This window comes from Condylostylus longicornis, unplaced genomic scaffold (genome assembly GCF_029603195.1).
Source record: "Condylostylus longicornis isolate FDR11 unplaced genomic scaffold, ASM2960319v2 ptg000016l, whole genome shotgun sequence".
Classification (NCBI taxonomy): domain Eukaryota; kingdom Metazoa; phylum Arthropoda; class Insecta; order Diptera; family Dolichopodidae; genus Condylostylus; species Condylostylus longicornis.
In genome coordinates this window covers 3,005,204-3,023,586 of record NW_026577985.1, presented here as the reverse complement: position 1 = coordinate 3,023,586, position 18,383 = coordinate 3,005,204, and the positions used below count along the sequence as shown (strand labels likewise).

Here is an 18,383-nt window from a genome sequence, read left to right as displayed (position 1 = left end):
AAAGCTGGAAATATCAGCAATTTTGGTAAAGACTTTAATGACAATAATATCAAACATCAACAACACTTTTTAAATAAAACAAAATTCTCAAATTTTGTAAAGTTTGGAAATTGAAAATTTGATACATATAGTTTACAATAATTTTATTAAAGTTGCAGTGCAGCTGAAAAAAAATTGCAAATAAAAACTATTAAAACTACGTCAAAAAACAAAGTAAGAAAAAATATTTCTTAAACGTGAGATTTGACATATTAACACAAAATAATATAAGAAATATGTGCATGCTTACATATACATACATATTTATGTATGTATATTTCTTCTGCAACTTGAATATAATTTTAAACTATATTATGTAAATAAATTAAAAAATGAAATTACCAATTAGTAAATGATAAATTTCATTAAAAAATATTACAAAAAAAAAGAAGAATTATTCATTGCAAAATGCAAGACAAAAACAAAATAAAGTTAAATTTAGTAAAAGATAGATTATTTACATACATATATACGTACATATATAAGTATACATGAATTCCTAAGTGAATTAATGCATATACATGTATAAGAAATATATTTATAAATTATACATATGTAAAATATTAATGTGTACATATGTAAAAGTATATATATGTTCGTAATATACCCATTTATATATTTATTAGATCTATTATATAACACGTATATATACCCATAATTGAGATAGTTTGTATATTTGTGTTATTATTAAAAGTTTGTGTTATTACACAAAGTTGTCATATTTACGTTCTTAAAATAAAAATCTATTTATTTTTATTATATTAAAAATCTATATTATTTTTACTTAGATGTCGCAATTTACGTAGCGACATCTAAGTAAAAATGTAAAAATTATACTATACGAATTAATTTGTGCCTCTACAATATTATTTTTACATTAATTTAGTTAGGTTATTTTTAAATCTCAGCAGTGAGTCTCAAACTTTTTACAGGAAAAAGAGACATCTCTTCGTGAAATTTTGAAAATGTTGTTATTTTAAAACTCCCGGCATCTGGCGTTCGAGTTAATAAACTATAAAAGCATCAGTGCTTTTTAAACTTAACTAAAATGATACTTAACTTAATAAGCGACATCTATATTTGAAGATTTTAATTTTGAATAAAATGGTGCTGCGACATCTATTGTTAAAAACATAAGAAATATATCATCATATGATAACTGGATATTTATTTGATTTTCCCAGTTTTTACAAATGATATGATGTTTAGTTGGGATTAATGATGAATATTGTTGGGAATATTGTTTTGAATGATTTGGGACAAATCGGTTCTTTTTTTAACAAACTTAAAAGTTTGTGTTCGAAAAAAAAAATATTCATTTACATGATTTTTTTTAAAGAAATTCCCTGTTTTTCTATACATAGCAGCAGAAACTATTTTATTGACTTAGAAATTCATACAACAAAAAAACGTAAACATTTTTCTATTTTTCAGTTTTTTGGAAGGGAAAATTTTTATTTTTCAGTTTTTTGGATGGGAAATTTTTATTTTTCAGTTTTTAAAACATATATACTGAAAATGACAAAATATATGAAAATATGTAAGTACAAAAACCAAATATTTAAATTATAATTGATGACTTGAACCAATATTCTTTTTAAAAAACTGAAAAATAGAAATTTCCCTTAAAAAAATTTAATAAAAAGGTTTTCTTTGGGTTCGTATATTTATGAAAAATAAAACACAAATATAAATATTTTTGTTAGAAATACACATCCCCACATACTTATAATAAATATACAATTCAAAAATTTAAAAATTTTTAAAATCTTGAAATCATTTTATTTAGTTCATAAAATTTGTTTTTCAATATTTTTTTTCAAAAGAACACTATATTTTTGTTTTCGTTATTAAAAGTACTGACTGCGTTAATATGTACACATTTTGTCATAGAATGTGCAGATACTCACACATAGTTATTTGTTTTTTATAAACAAATTAAATTTTTTACAAATCGAAAAGATTTCTTATTAAAAGGAGCTAACAAAATTAAAAAAGTTAGTTCAAACTTTAAATGGTTTGTAAAGTAGCAATTTTCCAAGAGAGCTATTTGAAGACAATACTGCTTTAAAAACAAGTAAAAACGTTTCAGTCGGTATAAACCGATTGAATTATACCCTGCACCTTTCGTTGTTGTATAGCAATTACTCAAACCTGTGAAACCATTCCATAGAAACTTCACGGATATGTCTGACCTATAACTGGACACACAACTGCCAAGTTTCATGAATCTGACTTTATTATTTTTCCAAATATTTTATATTATCTTTTGGAGTTGTATGCCAGGTACCAGAACCTGTCAAGCAATTCCACGAAAACTTCAGAAATACATCTGATCTATAATTGGACATACAACTGCCAAGTTTCATGAATCTAACTTTTTATTTTTCTAAATATTTAAAATAAGCTTTTGGACTTGTATAGGAGCTACTCGAACCTGTCAACCAATTCCACCAAAACTTCAGAAATATCTTTGACCTATATTTGGACACACGACTGCCAAGTTTCATGAATCTGACTTGATTATTCTTCCAAATATTTAAAATTAGCTTCTGGAGTTGTATGGCAGGTACCCGAACCTGTCAACCAATTCCACTAAAACTTCAGAAATATATCTGACCTATAATTGGACACATGACTGCCAAGTTTTATGAATCTGACTTTATTATTTTTCCAAATATTTAAAATAAGTTTTTGGGCTTGTATGGGAGCCACTCGAAACTGTCAAGCGATTCCACCAAAACTTCAGAAATATATCTGAACTATAATTGGACACATGACTGCCAAGTTTTATGAATCTGACTTCATTATTTTGCCGAATATAAAAAATTTGCTTTTGGAGTTGTGTGGCAGCCACCCGAACCGGTGCAGCTATCCCTTTAAAATTTTTAGAGCATATGTAGAATATAATTGGACACATGTATACAAAATTTTATATTTGTACCTTTATTAGTTTTTGGAATATTTAAAATAAACTCTTTGAGTTGTATGGCAGCTACCCGAACCTGTCAAGGAATTCCACGAAAACTTCAGAAATACATCTGATCTATAATTGGACATACAACTGCCAAGTTTCATGAATCTAACGTTTTTATTTTTCTAAATATTTAAAATAAGCTTTTGGACTTGTATAGGAGCTACTCGAACCTGTCAACCAATTCCACCAAAACTTCAGAAATATCTTTGACCTATAATTGGACACACGACTGCCAAGTTTCATGAATCTGACTTGGTTATTCTTCCAAATATTTAAAATTAGCTTCTGGAGTTGTATGGCAGGTACCCGAACCTGTCAACCAATTCCACTAAAACTTCAGAAATATATCTGACCTATAATTGGACACATGACTGCCAAGTTTTATGAATCTGACTTCATTATTTTGCTGAATATAAAAAATTTGCTTTTGGAGTTGTATGGCAGCCACCCGAACCGGTGCAGCTGTCCCATTAAAATTTTTAGAGCGTATGTAGAATATAATTGGACACATGTATACAAAATTTTATATTTGTACCTTTATTAGTTTTTGAAATATTTAAAATAAACTCTTTTAGTTGTACGGCAGCTACCCGAACCCGTTGTCCGAATTAGTCCAATAACAACAGGGCTCGTCCTTGGCACAAAAGAAAAAACTTGTGAAAGTTTGGTGTCGATTGCATTATTCGTTTTTGAGTTATCGTGCGATCGGACGGACGGACGGGCGGACGGACGGACGGACGGACGGACGGACAGACGGACATGTCTAAATCGACGCAGAATTTTACGCTGAGCAAGAATATATATATATGTCCATACCGCAGATGACTCCTTCAAGTAGTTACAAACTCCATACCAAAGTTAATATACCCTTCACGAAGTGCAGGGTATAAAAAAATAGAGGCGTTAACATAATGCTCGAATTCATTGGTTTACTGCGAATTCGGAGAGAGTGGAGTTAGAAGAAAAAAATTTATTAGTATCTAAGCAGAAAAGTTTCAAACTTTTACAACCTATTTTATAGAAGAAAACTAATATCAAAAATTTGAAAAGGAACGGGCTTTAGGTAACGGTTAATTCTAGCAGATATTTCTTTTTAAAACTCAGTTATGCTGTGCTACTGTAAAAAATGCAAGCATATTTACGGTTTCGTTAAAATGGCTCTTCAACGGAATTAAATTTCTGATATTATGAAATTTTAGCTTTTTTTCTTCAAGGTTATCGCACCCTGAAATTTATGAAATTTGAATTTTTGACGCCTTATATTTCCGAAACCGGTAAACTTTACCAAATTTCTATAAACGCAGAAAGGTAACGGTAAATTCTATGCTAATAAAAAATATAATTATTTTTCTTAACTCACGCAATTAACCCTTGAAATCGAGCATTGTGTTAAACCCTCTTTAAATTAATTTTTACTTTATTTCAAAGGCTGCATAAATCGTTCATCATAAATATGCTATATACAATCCTAGAAATAGTTTCGTATAGGAATGAAAATATTTTTAATAGTGTGCTAGGTGTACATAGACTGTAACTGTTTAAAAGTAGTATTTTCACTTTTTGAAGAGATGCTACAATACAAACCATTGGTTTCACCCAACTTTATTATATTGATAATCGGTATTTTTGTTACTTCCAGAACAAAAAAAAAATAACAAATATGAGCAATTCGGGCTTCTAAAAAATTAATGGTGGACAATGCTGATATATGAGTTGCGATCGACATCTCATGGTAAACACATCGTTAAGAGTATCTTCTGAGTAAAAGTTAAAATTAAAAATTATATTATATTAAATATTAGTTCTAAATATTTAAAAAAAATTTTAAGAGATTAACAATTAAATTATTAATTAAACAAAAAAAAGATAAAAACAAAGGAAATAAAAAAAATTTTATGAGAAAACATGATGTAAAAAAATTAAAGAATAATATTGTTGCTAATTTGAACAGTGATAATATTGTTGCTACCATGCGAAATAAAAAAAAGAAGATTCTCAACCAGAGACAAAACTGTTAAGAGCAGAATATTAAGATTAAGTGAATTAGTTTCAAAACAATAATGTACCAAGCAATTAAAAAAACACATGTTATGAAGATTGTGAAAATATTCATCATTTTATGATGATGATTTAAATGAAGATCAAAATTACGTAGAAGTAAACAAAAATTAAAGCGATAATAATAACCATAATAATAGAATCAGTCATGAACACATGAATAATGAAAAGCAAAAACAAAATATCACCAATTTATGTGTGTAAAAGTCAAATTAATTTAATTACAATTCAAATTAAAAAAAATATCCACAAATGATTTCAAAATAAAAAAAAAATAATAAAAATAAATTTGTTATTTACACTAAAAATTACACCAATTATTAAGCTGTATTAATAAATATTAAGCTAACAGAACTCAAAAAAGATTATTTCACATTTAGACCTGCTGAAATGAAAAATAAAACAATAATAAGAGGATTAGATGCAGAATCCAACGGTCCAAAATCTTGGAAACATTGAACGGAATGAATATACTCGAAATTAAGTTTGAAAGTGTTAAACGTTTTGTTACAAAACATTCGAAACAAAATCAATGTAATACGTCATTATTTGTAGTACAAATTTCACCTGAAAGGTACTAAAATAAATTACATATGTAAAGAAAATAAAACACATAGAAAACACTGGAAATAATTCACATGGGAAAAATTTGTAAAGAAATCTATGTTTCAATGTACAAAAAGCCAACGATTTGGACAAGCAGCGGTAAATTGTAATTAATTGACTGTTAGTATTAGATGTGTAAAATATGGAACAAACCATGAGCCTGAGAAATGCGAGATCCGAAAATACTAAATATAAATTAAAATGTGAGTTATGTACACCATCACCATCATACAGAGGGTGTGATAAATATAAAGAACTTTTCGTTAGATCAAAAACTTCACAAAGGACTCCGAATGTAAGCAGAAACCAAAAACAATATACATATGTAGCAATTACAAGCGTGGTGCAGCAGAACAAAAGGGAAAATCTACAACATACTCCTACTACATGGACTGAGTTGGTAATGCTCGTAATAGATTAAGCATATTAAATAAAAAAATTGAAAAAGCAAAATAAAAAAATTGAAATAAGTAGTATAAAAATAATTTCTTTAATAAGTAGTATAAAACGTAAACTCTTTAATCGCTCACCAAAAAAGAATAGTTTAATCTTATTTTTAGAAGAATATCAACCAGATATTATGTTAGTAAATGAAACCAAATTGAACTATACTTCAAGGGTTATATTTTAATTCGAAATGACAGAAGAAATTGCAAGAGAGCTCGTGGAACTGCTACTTTGATTAGAGATGATATAAAACATGAAGAAATCAAGAGAACATTTTCTAAGAATAATAGTAAAGAAATATCGGCAATTAACTCAAAGATTAATGTAAGTGAGAGTTTATATATTGTATTAGTATACTCAGCTAATAGTGATAGAAATGAATTTAAAAAAGACCTACAAAACATTTTACATGAGTTGGAATTAGAAAACAATAAAATTGAGTCAAACCAATGGTTTGTATTATAGAATTTTTCCCTTCAACAAGTGAAAATACTGCTTTTTAAAAACAGTTTATGTATACGTAGCACACTATTAAAATTATTTTCATTGATATATGAAACTATTTCTAGGATTGTATATGTATATTTAGATTGAACGATTTATGCAGTCTTTGAAATAAAGCCAAAATTAATTTAAAGAGCGGTTAACACAATGCTCGATTTCAAGGGTTAATTGCGTGAGTTAAGAAAAATAATTATATTTTTTAATTGAATTTACCATTAGCTTTTTGCGTTTATAAAAATTTGAAAAAGCTTGCGGTTTCGGAAATTAAAGGCGTCAAAAATTTAAATTTTACAAATTTCAAGAGACGATAACTTGAGAGGGATTGAAGATGGAAAAAAATTTTCTTCTAACAAAATAAACTATTTATTAGTGTCTAAAAGTTGCTAAAATTTCAGGGTGCTACAATTTGGGGACTTGAAGAAAAACGACATAAAAAATTTTGCTTATTTTTGTAAAATTTAAAAAAATGCTTATGGTTTTACTGCAATAAATAGTTAAAAAATGGTATTTTTAGGGTTTTGTGGGGTATAACTTGTAGTGGGAGGAAGATAGGTAAAAATTTTGTTCTACGGTAATAAATTTCTAGTAAAGATCTATGTACGTATTAAATTTCAGCTTTCTATCTTCAAGGGTGTAGAAGTTTTCTAAACATGTCCACTGACGAACGGACGGACAGAGTGAAACTAATAAGCAGTGAATTCACTAAGTGAATTTTTGACGCCTTATCTTTCCGAAACCGCAAGCTTTTTCAAATTTCTATAAACGCAAAAAGCTGAGGGTAAATTCCATGACATTAAAAAATATAATTATTTTTCTTAACTCAAGCAATTAACCTTTAAAATTGATACATCCTAAATATATGCAAGTCTAGAAATAGTTTCGTATATGAATGAAAATAATTTTAATAATGTGGTAGGTATACATAGACTGTATTTAAAAGCAATATTTTCACCTGTTCAAGGGAAAAGTGTTACAATACAAACCATTGGTCTGACCCAACTTTATTAGATATTGCTTTAGCGGACACAAGATTGAAAATATTGACAAACGGTTATACAAAGCACCTATTATTTTTACTTTTTACCAAAAGTAAAAATAATAGCTTAAAAATCACTAATTTGACCGGTAATGACACATGGAGCACAAATTTTGTACAACAAAAGCACTGGAAATATGGGAAAGATAAGAAAAGTGGAAAGATATATATTGAGGATTTGTTTTGATGAAATTCGCGATCCACAAGCTGATTTTAAACACTACTACAGTACTAAATTTATCTACGAAACATCAAAAATAGAACGAAATGACTTTTTTTATTATAAAAATAACTGAAAAACACTTTTCAAAAACAAGAAACATAGAATCAATTGTTTTTTACAATAATTTGATAATTTTAGAATTCTATGAACTTACTTTAAGGATAGTTTAGATTTTTCCATTATATCACTATAAATGTTATAATATCCAATAAAAAAAACACTTATGCATTTTTTTGATTTTTGGTTTCATTCGCCAAACTTGTCGCACAGAATTTTCATTCGACAGATTTGACAGCACATACGCCTAAAATTTAGCCGAATTCGCTAATCATAATACCAAAAATTCATATTCGCCAAAAATTTCATTCGCTTCGCCGATCATAATAAGGGTCTTAACCTAGGAAAACCCTGACGTAATGGTCCACCAAATGTAAATATTAAGCAAATAAAAAATCATTATTTCATCGTATGAAAAGTGTTACAGAAAGAGCTCGTGTTAAGATTTTGACATTTGTCATCACTTCAAGATTGGTACGACGTTTAATTATTATGTTTACGATTGCTAGAATTATACATAAACATAATAACATCACTTCATGCGATATTTGCATGCGATACGACTGCCGAAACGTGGGAGATAGCTTATCAACATTTTAAGTTTTGTTTGGGCTTGAATTTGTCAATTAAAATTTAACAATTTTTAGTTAAGCTAATTAATGTAATTTTGCCTAAATTGTATTTCAATCATGCTAAAATTGATATATAATATAATGTACTTGCAACTTTTAATGAACATTTTTAGTAAAATATTTAGAAATTGATCAAATTACTCACATTCTGTGCTGAAACGAACAAATTTACTTTTTAGCCAGTAATAAAAGAAAATTTATTATTGTTTTTTATATTCTTTATTTATTTTTACTAACAATTTGGATATGTTTTTCTTTTTTTTTGTTTAAATAAAAAAACCTATTTTTCCTATTTGTATATATGTATATATACTTTTTAACTTATATAAAAAAGATTCTATTCACTTAATTTCAAAAATTTATTTTTATTTTTTATTTACTATTTTGCATTTTTATTTATGTACTTAATTTTAATATTAAAAACGTTCCTAAACATTGTACATTATATAGAATGAAATGTTTCATTATATTATTTTATACTTTTGTTATTTTTTTTTACAATTTTATAATACAACGTTTTTTTGTTTTTTTACCTAAAAAACCTAATTTTAATGTTATATTTTGTGATATATTCATATAAAATATTTTGTTTTAGAAAAATAGATGTCTTATAAGAATTAATTTTATTTTTAGAAATTATAAATAAATTGTTAAAATTAGAGTTCATAATTTTAATATAATTTTGTTGGAATATTTTATATTTGAAATTCTTTAAAGAAAAATCTTATATTCTTGAAAATAAGAATTAGTTGTAAAAATTAAATCATTTTATTTAGATATCAAATCTTCTGCGTTTATATTAAATTTATCTTCCAGTTAATTTTTTTAATGCACCTACAATCTGCATTAATCTAAAAAAAATGTTTATAAATAAAAAAAATTGCTTGAATTTTCTTAAAACTGTTTAAAATAATTGTACACCATAAAAAATAATTTCGTTACTTTAAGTAAAAGCATTGAAACATTATGTTATATAAATTTTCAACAACAATATGTTAATAGTAGTACATTTTAATATTTGAAAAAAGAAAAACCAGAAATATATATGAAGACATGCGATATTTGGTACATTAAGAAGTTAAATATATTTTACTTCATTCACTCTTCAAGTTACACCACCTAAATGTATTACCGTGTGGAAAATTTTATAAAATATAAATATTTTATATTCAAACAAAGTTTCATATTGCTATTACTTTGGAGCTTCCAAGTCCATCTAAATTCTATTTTTAAAGTTGAATATGAAATTGCTTATTTCATACTAGAAAAGTGTGTTCGATCACTCTGTTTTAGACTATGACATTGAATAATAACTTTGATACCTTACAACTTTTTTTTAAAGGTTTTTTTTTATATTCTATTAATTGAATTGAAAAAAAAACTGTAAATTTCGTATATGTATAACGGTTATTAAAATATGTGACTATCAGAAGTGATTTTAAAAAGCAAGGATTATTTCAATACCGTATGAACGCAGAAGCACATTATTATATATTTTTTAAATTTTGTTTTTTATAATTAAAAATTAAAATTCTTGAAAATATTTAGAATTAAGTAGGTATATTTTAACAATTTGTTTATTTATTTTTATTTAATTTTCAATTAACGTTTTGTTTTATTTATAAATGTACATATTATATATTATATGTTACCCAAAAGTATATGTATAAAAATACATATCCATGTAATTTGAAATTAAGTTATAGCAATTTTTGCATTATTGATTATTATACATATCTCTTACTAAATATCTCTTGTAGATCTTAAATTTTATTTATAATAAAAAAGAATGTTGTTAATTGTAACAATTTTCTCAGTCAGAATAGAAAAAATTTGAAGCTATGTATATAAATCTTTATGTATTTGATACTACACAAAATATGATAAGAATGATACAACGGTGTAGGTAAAAACGAAATTTATTTTAATGTGATTTGATTATTTTAGAAATACAACAAAATTTTTAACTTTCTTCAAACATATTTGATTGAATTAGAATATAACGAAAATATAACATATTTTGTAAAAATACGTGTAAATAATTTTGTATACATATAGTTAAATTTTGTTTTCAAGAATTTTATGAAATGAAATACAATTGTTTTTCAGTCGCTTTATAATTATAATAAAGTTTGTAATTATGTTTAATGTTTTTCTTTTTTTTTTTTAATTTTTGAAATAATTTACGTACACTTTTTTTTAAGATTTTTAGTTTTTATTTACAAAATTTCCCTAATGCTATATAGTTTTTAAGTATGATCAATTTTCTTTTACTTAATTTTTTAATTGTTTACTTTTTAGTTAGTCAAAAAAAAGTGAATTGTGCCGTTACTTCAATTGAGAATTAAAAAAATTTTTACAGTATATTTAAATTTAGAATGTAAATAAATGCACATTGAAATTACGTCTAATAAATAATTTTTTTTTGTATGATTTTATGTTTAATTTTTATGCTTTAATTTAAATAGCTGAAACTAAATCTGCATTTTTTAAAATAAGACAGTTAATTGATTTACTCAATCTAAGTATATAATTTTTATTAAATTCTAACTTAAAAAAGACATGTATGTATGTATAATATAATATCTAAAATTAATAAATAAATTTTTTGTTAGTTAAACATAATATATAAAAATAAAAAATGCGTCGTTCAAATAAAAAAAAAATAAAGTAAAAAATTGTATAATGCTGTATAAATAATTCTTTAAAGTATAAAACATCTTTGATTGCTATCTTGCATATATTAGGTTATAACTAAATCGCTTTTGTCAAACTTCTGTTTGATGAACACTATTAGTCCATTTCACGGATTTTTTAACAACATCCGGTTGTGATGCAGTTGTTTTTATTCCTTTTGTTGATGTATTTGAAATTAAATCATCATCAAATTCGGAATCTTCAATTTCGCACAATTGCGTCGATAAATCACTATTGGATTCATTATGTCGTTTATGATGCTGGTGCGGATGCTGATGATGGTGGTGATGATGATGATGTAAGTGAGATTTTTGTAATTGATCGTTTCCACCTACCACTGAAGATTTTGCTAATAGCGAACTGCTTTCGAGTAAACCTTTAAAATTATTGAAAACGAAATTAAACAAAATTTATTTTATGTCAATGGAAGTAAAAAATTACCTTCATTTTTAACTAATAAATCAATTTCATTGCCATTACGCCTATTGCGATGTTTAGGAAAACCATACACTTCAACATCATCATCTTCGTCATCTGTTTCCACAATCTGATGGGATTCTAATTCTAAGCTATTTAATAATTTACTACTAGCTAATGTTGTTCCATTTTCAGCATCGGTCTCACTTTGTATATTATAACGGGGTAGGTAACTATTTGGATGACGTAAGTAATTATCACCTAAAACATTTTTTAAATTTTATGCTATTTTTTGAATAGAAAAATTATACATATATAACTTTTTGTTATTAAATGTAATAAATAAATTTTATATTACTTACTGTTATTATTTACAACTAAAGGCACTATTTTTTTTTGATGTGGAAGCATTAAGAATATTCAAATTTGTAAAATGTTTACAAAAAATGTCAAGAAAATGTTTGATAATTTAATTTACCTGTGCTAAATCTATAATCGTCACTTCCGCTGTCTAAAGGATTCAAAATAGGAATAGATGTATTTTGAAATGACACTGATAATTGCTTTCTACTGTTTTCAGATTCGGATTCTCCAATAAACTCTGATTCAGCCTCTTCGTTTAGAGTTTCAATATCACGACTAGGATCAACAGGTCCTAAAACTAAAGAAATTTATTCCATTTTAAGCAGATAATGAAATAAATATTGATAATCGTTTAATAATTGGATGGTTTATTTTGAAGTGACTTAAGTCCATTTATTATTTTAAAACTCTTTTATATCCAAAGCAAATTTCCATTTCATTTATTTGAAATAGTTTTAGGTCACGTTCAAAATGAAATAAACAATTAATATCATACAATTTTACATATACATACATACATATATAGTATGATATAATCAGACAACTAGACAAATTCAAAAATATATATTACTTGTTGGCAAGGGTGTATGCTTAGGATGCGACTCGTTACTCTCATTACTATGGAAACTGGACGAATCTGGAACTTCACTTCCAGGTACTTCTGTAATATCTGGTAATGGGTTTTGACTTCTTCTAGCCCAATCTGAACAGTCCCAATGATATTGACCGTGTATATTTGAGGGATCTTCCAGTCCATTTGGAGAATGGTTTAAATTTGGCATTGGAACATTTAAAAGTCTGCCCTGTATGATTCCAGTAGCTTTCAAAGTAGCCAATCTGGCGTTCTGATTGTCTGGTAATTTCCGCTCTAAAAATAATATGAAAAATACAGATTTGTTTAAAACATTGTATGTTATTGGTTTTGGAATATGGTTTTACCATTGTTAAGTTTGTTGTCTGTGAAAGTTTTTAACTGCATTTGATCACACCAAGTTTGCTTTAACAAAGATTCGTTATCACTGTTATGTCCGTTAATGTTAACTTGCTGATTCACTCTGTTTAGTTTCTGATATTCTGGTGGCACATTCTCAAGCTCATCGCCTGCTGAACCATAACTTCTAAGTGTATCCAAATTGTTAACAAAAACCGTGTTGTTGCATTGATAATTTTGATCATTATTGGACGCGGGTGTATAACTTAATGGTCTTTGTATTATTTCCAAATTACTCATTTTTGAGCTTCTTTTGTATTCCTCTCTAGGTGAAACCGAATTTAGAGTAACATCTTTTTTGGTATCATTATTTATGTTTCTCGAATGATGTGAGGATGCTTTACGGCTACAAACAATACAAAACACACCGGTTATAATTAAAAATACAATACCCAAAGCTCCTCCAGCAATTCCAATAACTTGTTCTAATGGCATATTTCTTAATCGGGTTGTTATTGAGTTTGAATATAAAGGATCACCACAACTTGCACCAGTTAAATCCGGAGGACATATACAACGAAAGCTACCGGCTTCGTTAATGCAAGTAGCACCATTACCGCAAGGCTGATTTTCACACTCGTCGACATCAACTTCGCATGTTAAGCCCTTGTATCCACGGCATAAGCATAGAGGTCCATTATCGCCTTCTTCACAAACTCCTCCGTTGCGACATGGATTTGGTGAACAGAATCTTCCAAACTCACAACGTTTTCCTGTCATTCGTGGCGGGCATTCACATGAATAGTTCGAATTTCCTTCAGATTGGCATTTTCCACCAAATAAACAAGGAGAGGAAGCACATGGATCTAAATCGTCCTTACAAAAGCGTCCTGAAAATCGGGGATGACATTGACACTCAAAATTGCCATAACCGTTATCTTTGCAAACTCCACCGTTGAAACAAGGTTGTGTACCACAAATTCCTAAAGGTACTAAAACTGTGGCTGCATCACATGTAAATTCAACATTCGCAAATCTTTTTAATACGGCAACCGTACTGCTACCAGTCATATGCAAAGGAACTGCTTCTCTTGACATTTTAATATCGTCCATACAACCAATGAAACCGCGTTGTACATCTTCAAAGCCCAGAACAGATGGATGAGGTCGCACTTCAGCGCCCAAGAAGAACTCATTTGATTGTAAGTTTAATATTCCATTAACACCAGGAGCATTTCCTTGGGCTACATGCTTTCCGTCAACCATCAATCTTGCACTGTTGCGCTCTCTTTCCAATTTTATTTCATGCCATTCTCCATCCGTAACATGAATGCTTGAAACACTTATTAAACCTTCGCCAGAGCCCAAATCAAATCTGTACTGTACCACTCCATTGACGATTTCCAATATATTATAGTCGATTTTTCCAGCTGCATACATTAAATTTCCAGTCTGTTGAACAGTTCTAACACGTAAGGTAAATATCAATTGATCTTCCAAATTCTTTTTTGCTACCGCTTTATCAATTTTATATTGAGCATAACTTTTACCAGAAAATGAGACTGGGTTAACTGGCATATAACAAGTGTCATCTGTACACTTCTTAACATCGCGGTCACATGTCGGGCCAGTAAAACCTTCAGGACATAAACATTTGAATCCATCCAAATTTGTTTCGGGAACACAGTTTTTAAATGGGGGACAAGGATTATTTGCACATGCATTAACTATGGTGTCGCAATATTCTCCACCATATCCTTGTTTACATTCGCAGTCATCAATATGGCGGTATCTAGCTGATACAAAACTAGTCACATCTGTAGCAATTGAATTTATATTCTTTTTATCTAAAATAATTTTATCTTTACAGAATCCATTAGCACATTTTCTCTGATTACATTTCGTTTTAACAATTTCTTCAACTATTAAATTTGTTGCTTCTTCGATTTCTTCAAGACTGTCAGTAATTGCGGCTGTTATTTCTTTGCTTGTATAATATCCCTCTTGACTCGGATTTAATTGTTGTTTCCGTACTGTAAAAACAATGTCGAGGTCGTTCTTGATACTTCTTTTAAAGCGATATGAACGTTTCGATAAAGCGATAAATAACGTTTCATTTTTCAACAATGATCTGGAAATACGTGATTTTGTTGAAATCATATTTATGTCATCAGTAGCTGGTTGAACAGATATAATTACAACATCTTTTTGTCTTGATCTCATTGCTGTTCTAATAGATCTAATAAATCCTTTACGGTGACTTAAAATGAAATCTTCTGGTGAAACTTTACTAAAACGTAAAATCACCGCATTTTCAAGCATTTCGGGAGTTATAAGTTCAACAGTTATTTTTAAAATCGCAAAACTCAAAAATTTGCCGTCACTAACTGTAACATTAACTCTATAATCCCCAACATCTAAATTTGGTAGAGCATGTAACGTTCCATCTTCTCTCGAAATATTGAAAAGGTTATTGGGAGAGTACAAAACCCCAGCTGTTGGAGCCAAATCATATAATAGTGTGTCATATTGGTCTTGATCTGAAGCAAATATTTTTCCAATAATTCCACCAGGAAACTCATCTTGAAATGAGTTTACTAATATATCTAACGGCGTTATAACGGGCGGATATTGACTTTCTTCTATTACTTTAACATTAACCCATGCATCTGAATATAATGGTGGTGTTCCATTATCAAATACTCGAATTTGCAATGTATAAGAATTTCGAACTTTATGATTAAATCTCGTTGCAGTTCTTAGTGTTCCATCCTGCTCAAGACGAAATGAACCTCCATCATTACCACTTCTAAAGTCAAAAGTGTATGGAGCTGCATTTGGATTCATATCAGCATCACTTATTTCGAATTTTAATAAGACATGGCCGAGATGCTTATCTTCTTGCACAACAACCGAATAATTCGACCTTGAAAACAAAGGAGGGTTGTCATTTGCGTCAGATATTTCAATATTTACGTGAACAAAATTTGATAAAGCTGGAACGCCATTGTCACTGGCTCGAATTTCTAGTACATAACTTGAAATTGATTCTCGATCTAAAGAACCGGCAACAGATATATAACCAGTCGATTCATCAATTTGAAATTGATTAAAACGATCCCCACGTTCAATAAAATAACTTATTCGACCATTGTTATCCGAATCTGCGTCAATTGCACGAACTTGCAAAATTTTATCTCCCGATACTGCATCTTCTCTTATTCGAGCACTATACGTATTTTGTAAAAATTGCGGAGTGTTGTCATTACTATCTGTTACGGAAATATTCAATGTCGCCAAATTGCTTAAAGGTGGGGTACCACCATCAACAGCTTGTATTGTAAGAAAATAATCTTTCGTTTTTTCGAAGTCAAGTTCTCCAGCAACAGCCACTACACCACTGCGCCTATCAATTTGAAATTTTCGTTGCTCATTCCCTCCTACTATGGAGTAAAATATTTCAGCATTTATTCCAGTATCGCGCGAAGTCGCCAAAACTTTTGTCACCTCTAAATTTATTGGACTTATTTCTGCCACAGTTGCAAAGTAGTTTCGTGTTGAAAATTCAGGTGGATTATCATTGATGTCTTGTACATTTACAATTAATTTCACATTATTTTCCAATTTTGGCGAACCTTGGTCCGTTGCTTTGATTGACAAATTGAATATAGCAATAGATTCACGATCCAAAGATTTGGCCAACGTAATAATTCCTGTATCTGGAGATATTTTAAAATGATCTTTGCCAGAATCAATAAAAGAATATCTAATTTTTCTATTCAAACCAATATCTTTGTCGGTAGCATGCACCTTAGTAACTAACGTGTTAATTTCAGCGTCTTCTGGAAGGGTGACGGTATATTGATCCATAGAAAACTCAGGCGGGTTGTCATTCAAATCACTTATTAGAATTTCTATTTGTGAAGAGCATTCCCATTGAGAGTGCTCACGATCCTGAACGTGCGCTGTTATTGAGTATTTTGATATAGTTTCCCGATCTAACTGTCTACCTGTTTTTAATATTCCTGAATCTTTATCCAATGTAAAATCATTAGACCCATTCCCAGTCAAATAAAATCTTAATTTTATATTTACATCTTCATCAGCATCTGTAGCCAAAACCTTTAATATGAAAGTACCGGGAACAACTGATTCATTTACAGTTTGTCTATATCGATATCTTAAACAATAAGGTGGATTATCATTTGCGTCTAAAACTTTAACAAAAATTTTGGTTTTCGATGTAAATTTTCCATCAGTAGCAACAATTTCCAAAGTATAAGAGTCAACAGATTCGCGGTCTAACGACTTTACAATTGTAAGTTCACCACTTTCCCGTATTTCAAATTGTAATAACGGATCCCCAGATATTATGTAATATTCAACTAAGGTGTTTAGGTCTAAATCAGCATCTGTCGTAGCTACTTGAACTAAAACAGTCCCTGGAATTGCATCTTCGTTAATAGACGTTGTATAATTCGATTGCTTAAATACAGGTGGACTGTCATTATAATCTTTCAAACGTATTACAACAGTTGTTTTTCCTGCATGTTTCGGTTGGCCATGATCAGAGCCTATAACTTGAAAACGATATTCCGACTTTTGTTCTTTGTCTAAAGGTACTAAAGTTGTAATCCAGCCAGAATACACATCAATATCGAACACATTTACTAAATCACCTACATCATCTGCTAAGTAGTATCGTATATCACCATTTGAACCACTATCAGCGTCACGAGCAGTAATTTTCATGATTGATGTGCCTTTGTCGACATTTTCAGCTAATATCAAATTGTAGGGATTGCTATCAAATATTGGAGCATTATCATTTTCGTCTTGAACATGCAGCACAATTTCCGATATTGCAGTATATGGAGGTTTTCCGTTGGTTGTCTCAGCTAAAACACCAATTATATGAACATCTTTTTGCTCACGATCTAAAGTTTTGGCCAGCATAAGCTCGCCGCGTTCATCAATCGAAAATTGTGGATCGTCAGAATCACCGGATATTATTTTAAATGTAGCACTAATATTTGTAGTTAATCTTACTCTAGTTATCACAGTTCCAGGTGGTGATGTTTCTGATATGAATAAAACTCGATCTTTCTTTTCAAACGCTGGTAGTTGTTCTTGATCGCCAACTATTAATATACTTATAGGAACATCAGAATGCAAAGAAGGCTTTCCACCATCATTTGCTCTTATAAAAAATTCAAACATTTGATTGATAAGTGACTTTTCCAATGATTTATGAAAAAATAATTCCCCTGAGTTTTCATTAATTGCAAATAAATTTTGAATACCAGAATTTTGAGAATCATATATTGAATATCTTATTACACTGTTCTGATTATCATCTAAATCGACAGCCATTACCTGAAATATTTTCTTTATGA

General features: G+C 28.8%; 1 protein-coding gene across 1 annotated transcript in view; it reads right to left on the bottom strand.

Moving 5' to 3' along the window:
• Window positions 1–9,038: 9,038 nt before the first annotated feature.
• Window positions 9,039–18,383, bottom strand: part of LOC129605951 (fat-like cadherin-related tumor suppressor homolog) — a 211,050-nt gene continuing 201,705 nt past the window's right edge. The window contains exons 19-24 of the mRNA XM_055515986.1: window positions 12,996–18,363; window positions 12,628–12,924; window positions 12,172–12,354; window positions 12,056–12,079; window positions 11,718–11,954; window positions 9,039–11,652 (exon numbers count right to left, since the gene is read on the bottom strand). Coding sequence (XP_055371961.1) covers window positions 11,348–11,652; window positions 11,718–11,954; window positions 12,056–12,079; window positions 12,172–12,354; window positions 12,628–12,924; window positions 12,996–18,363 — 6,414 coding nt within the window. The 3' untranslated portion in view covers window positions 9,039–11,347. The remainder of the gene's footprint in view (window positions 11,653–11,717; window positions 11,955–12,055; window positions 12,080–12,171; window positions 12,355–12,627; window positions 12,925–12,995; window positions 18,364–18,383) is intronic.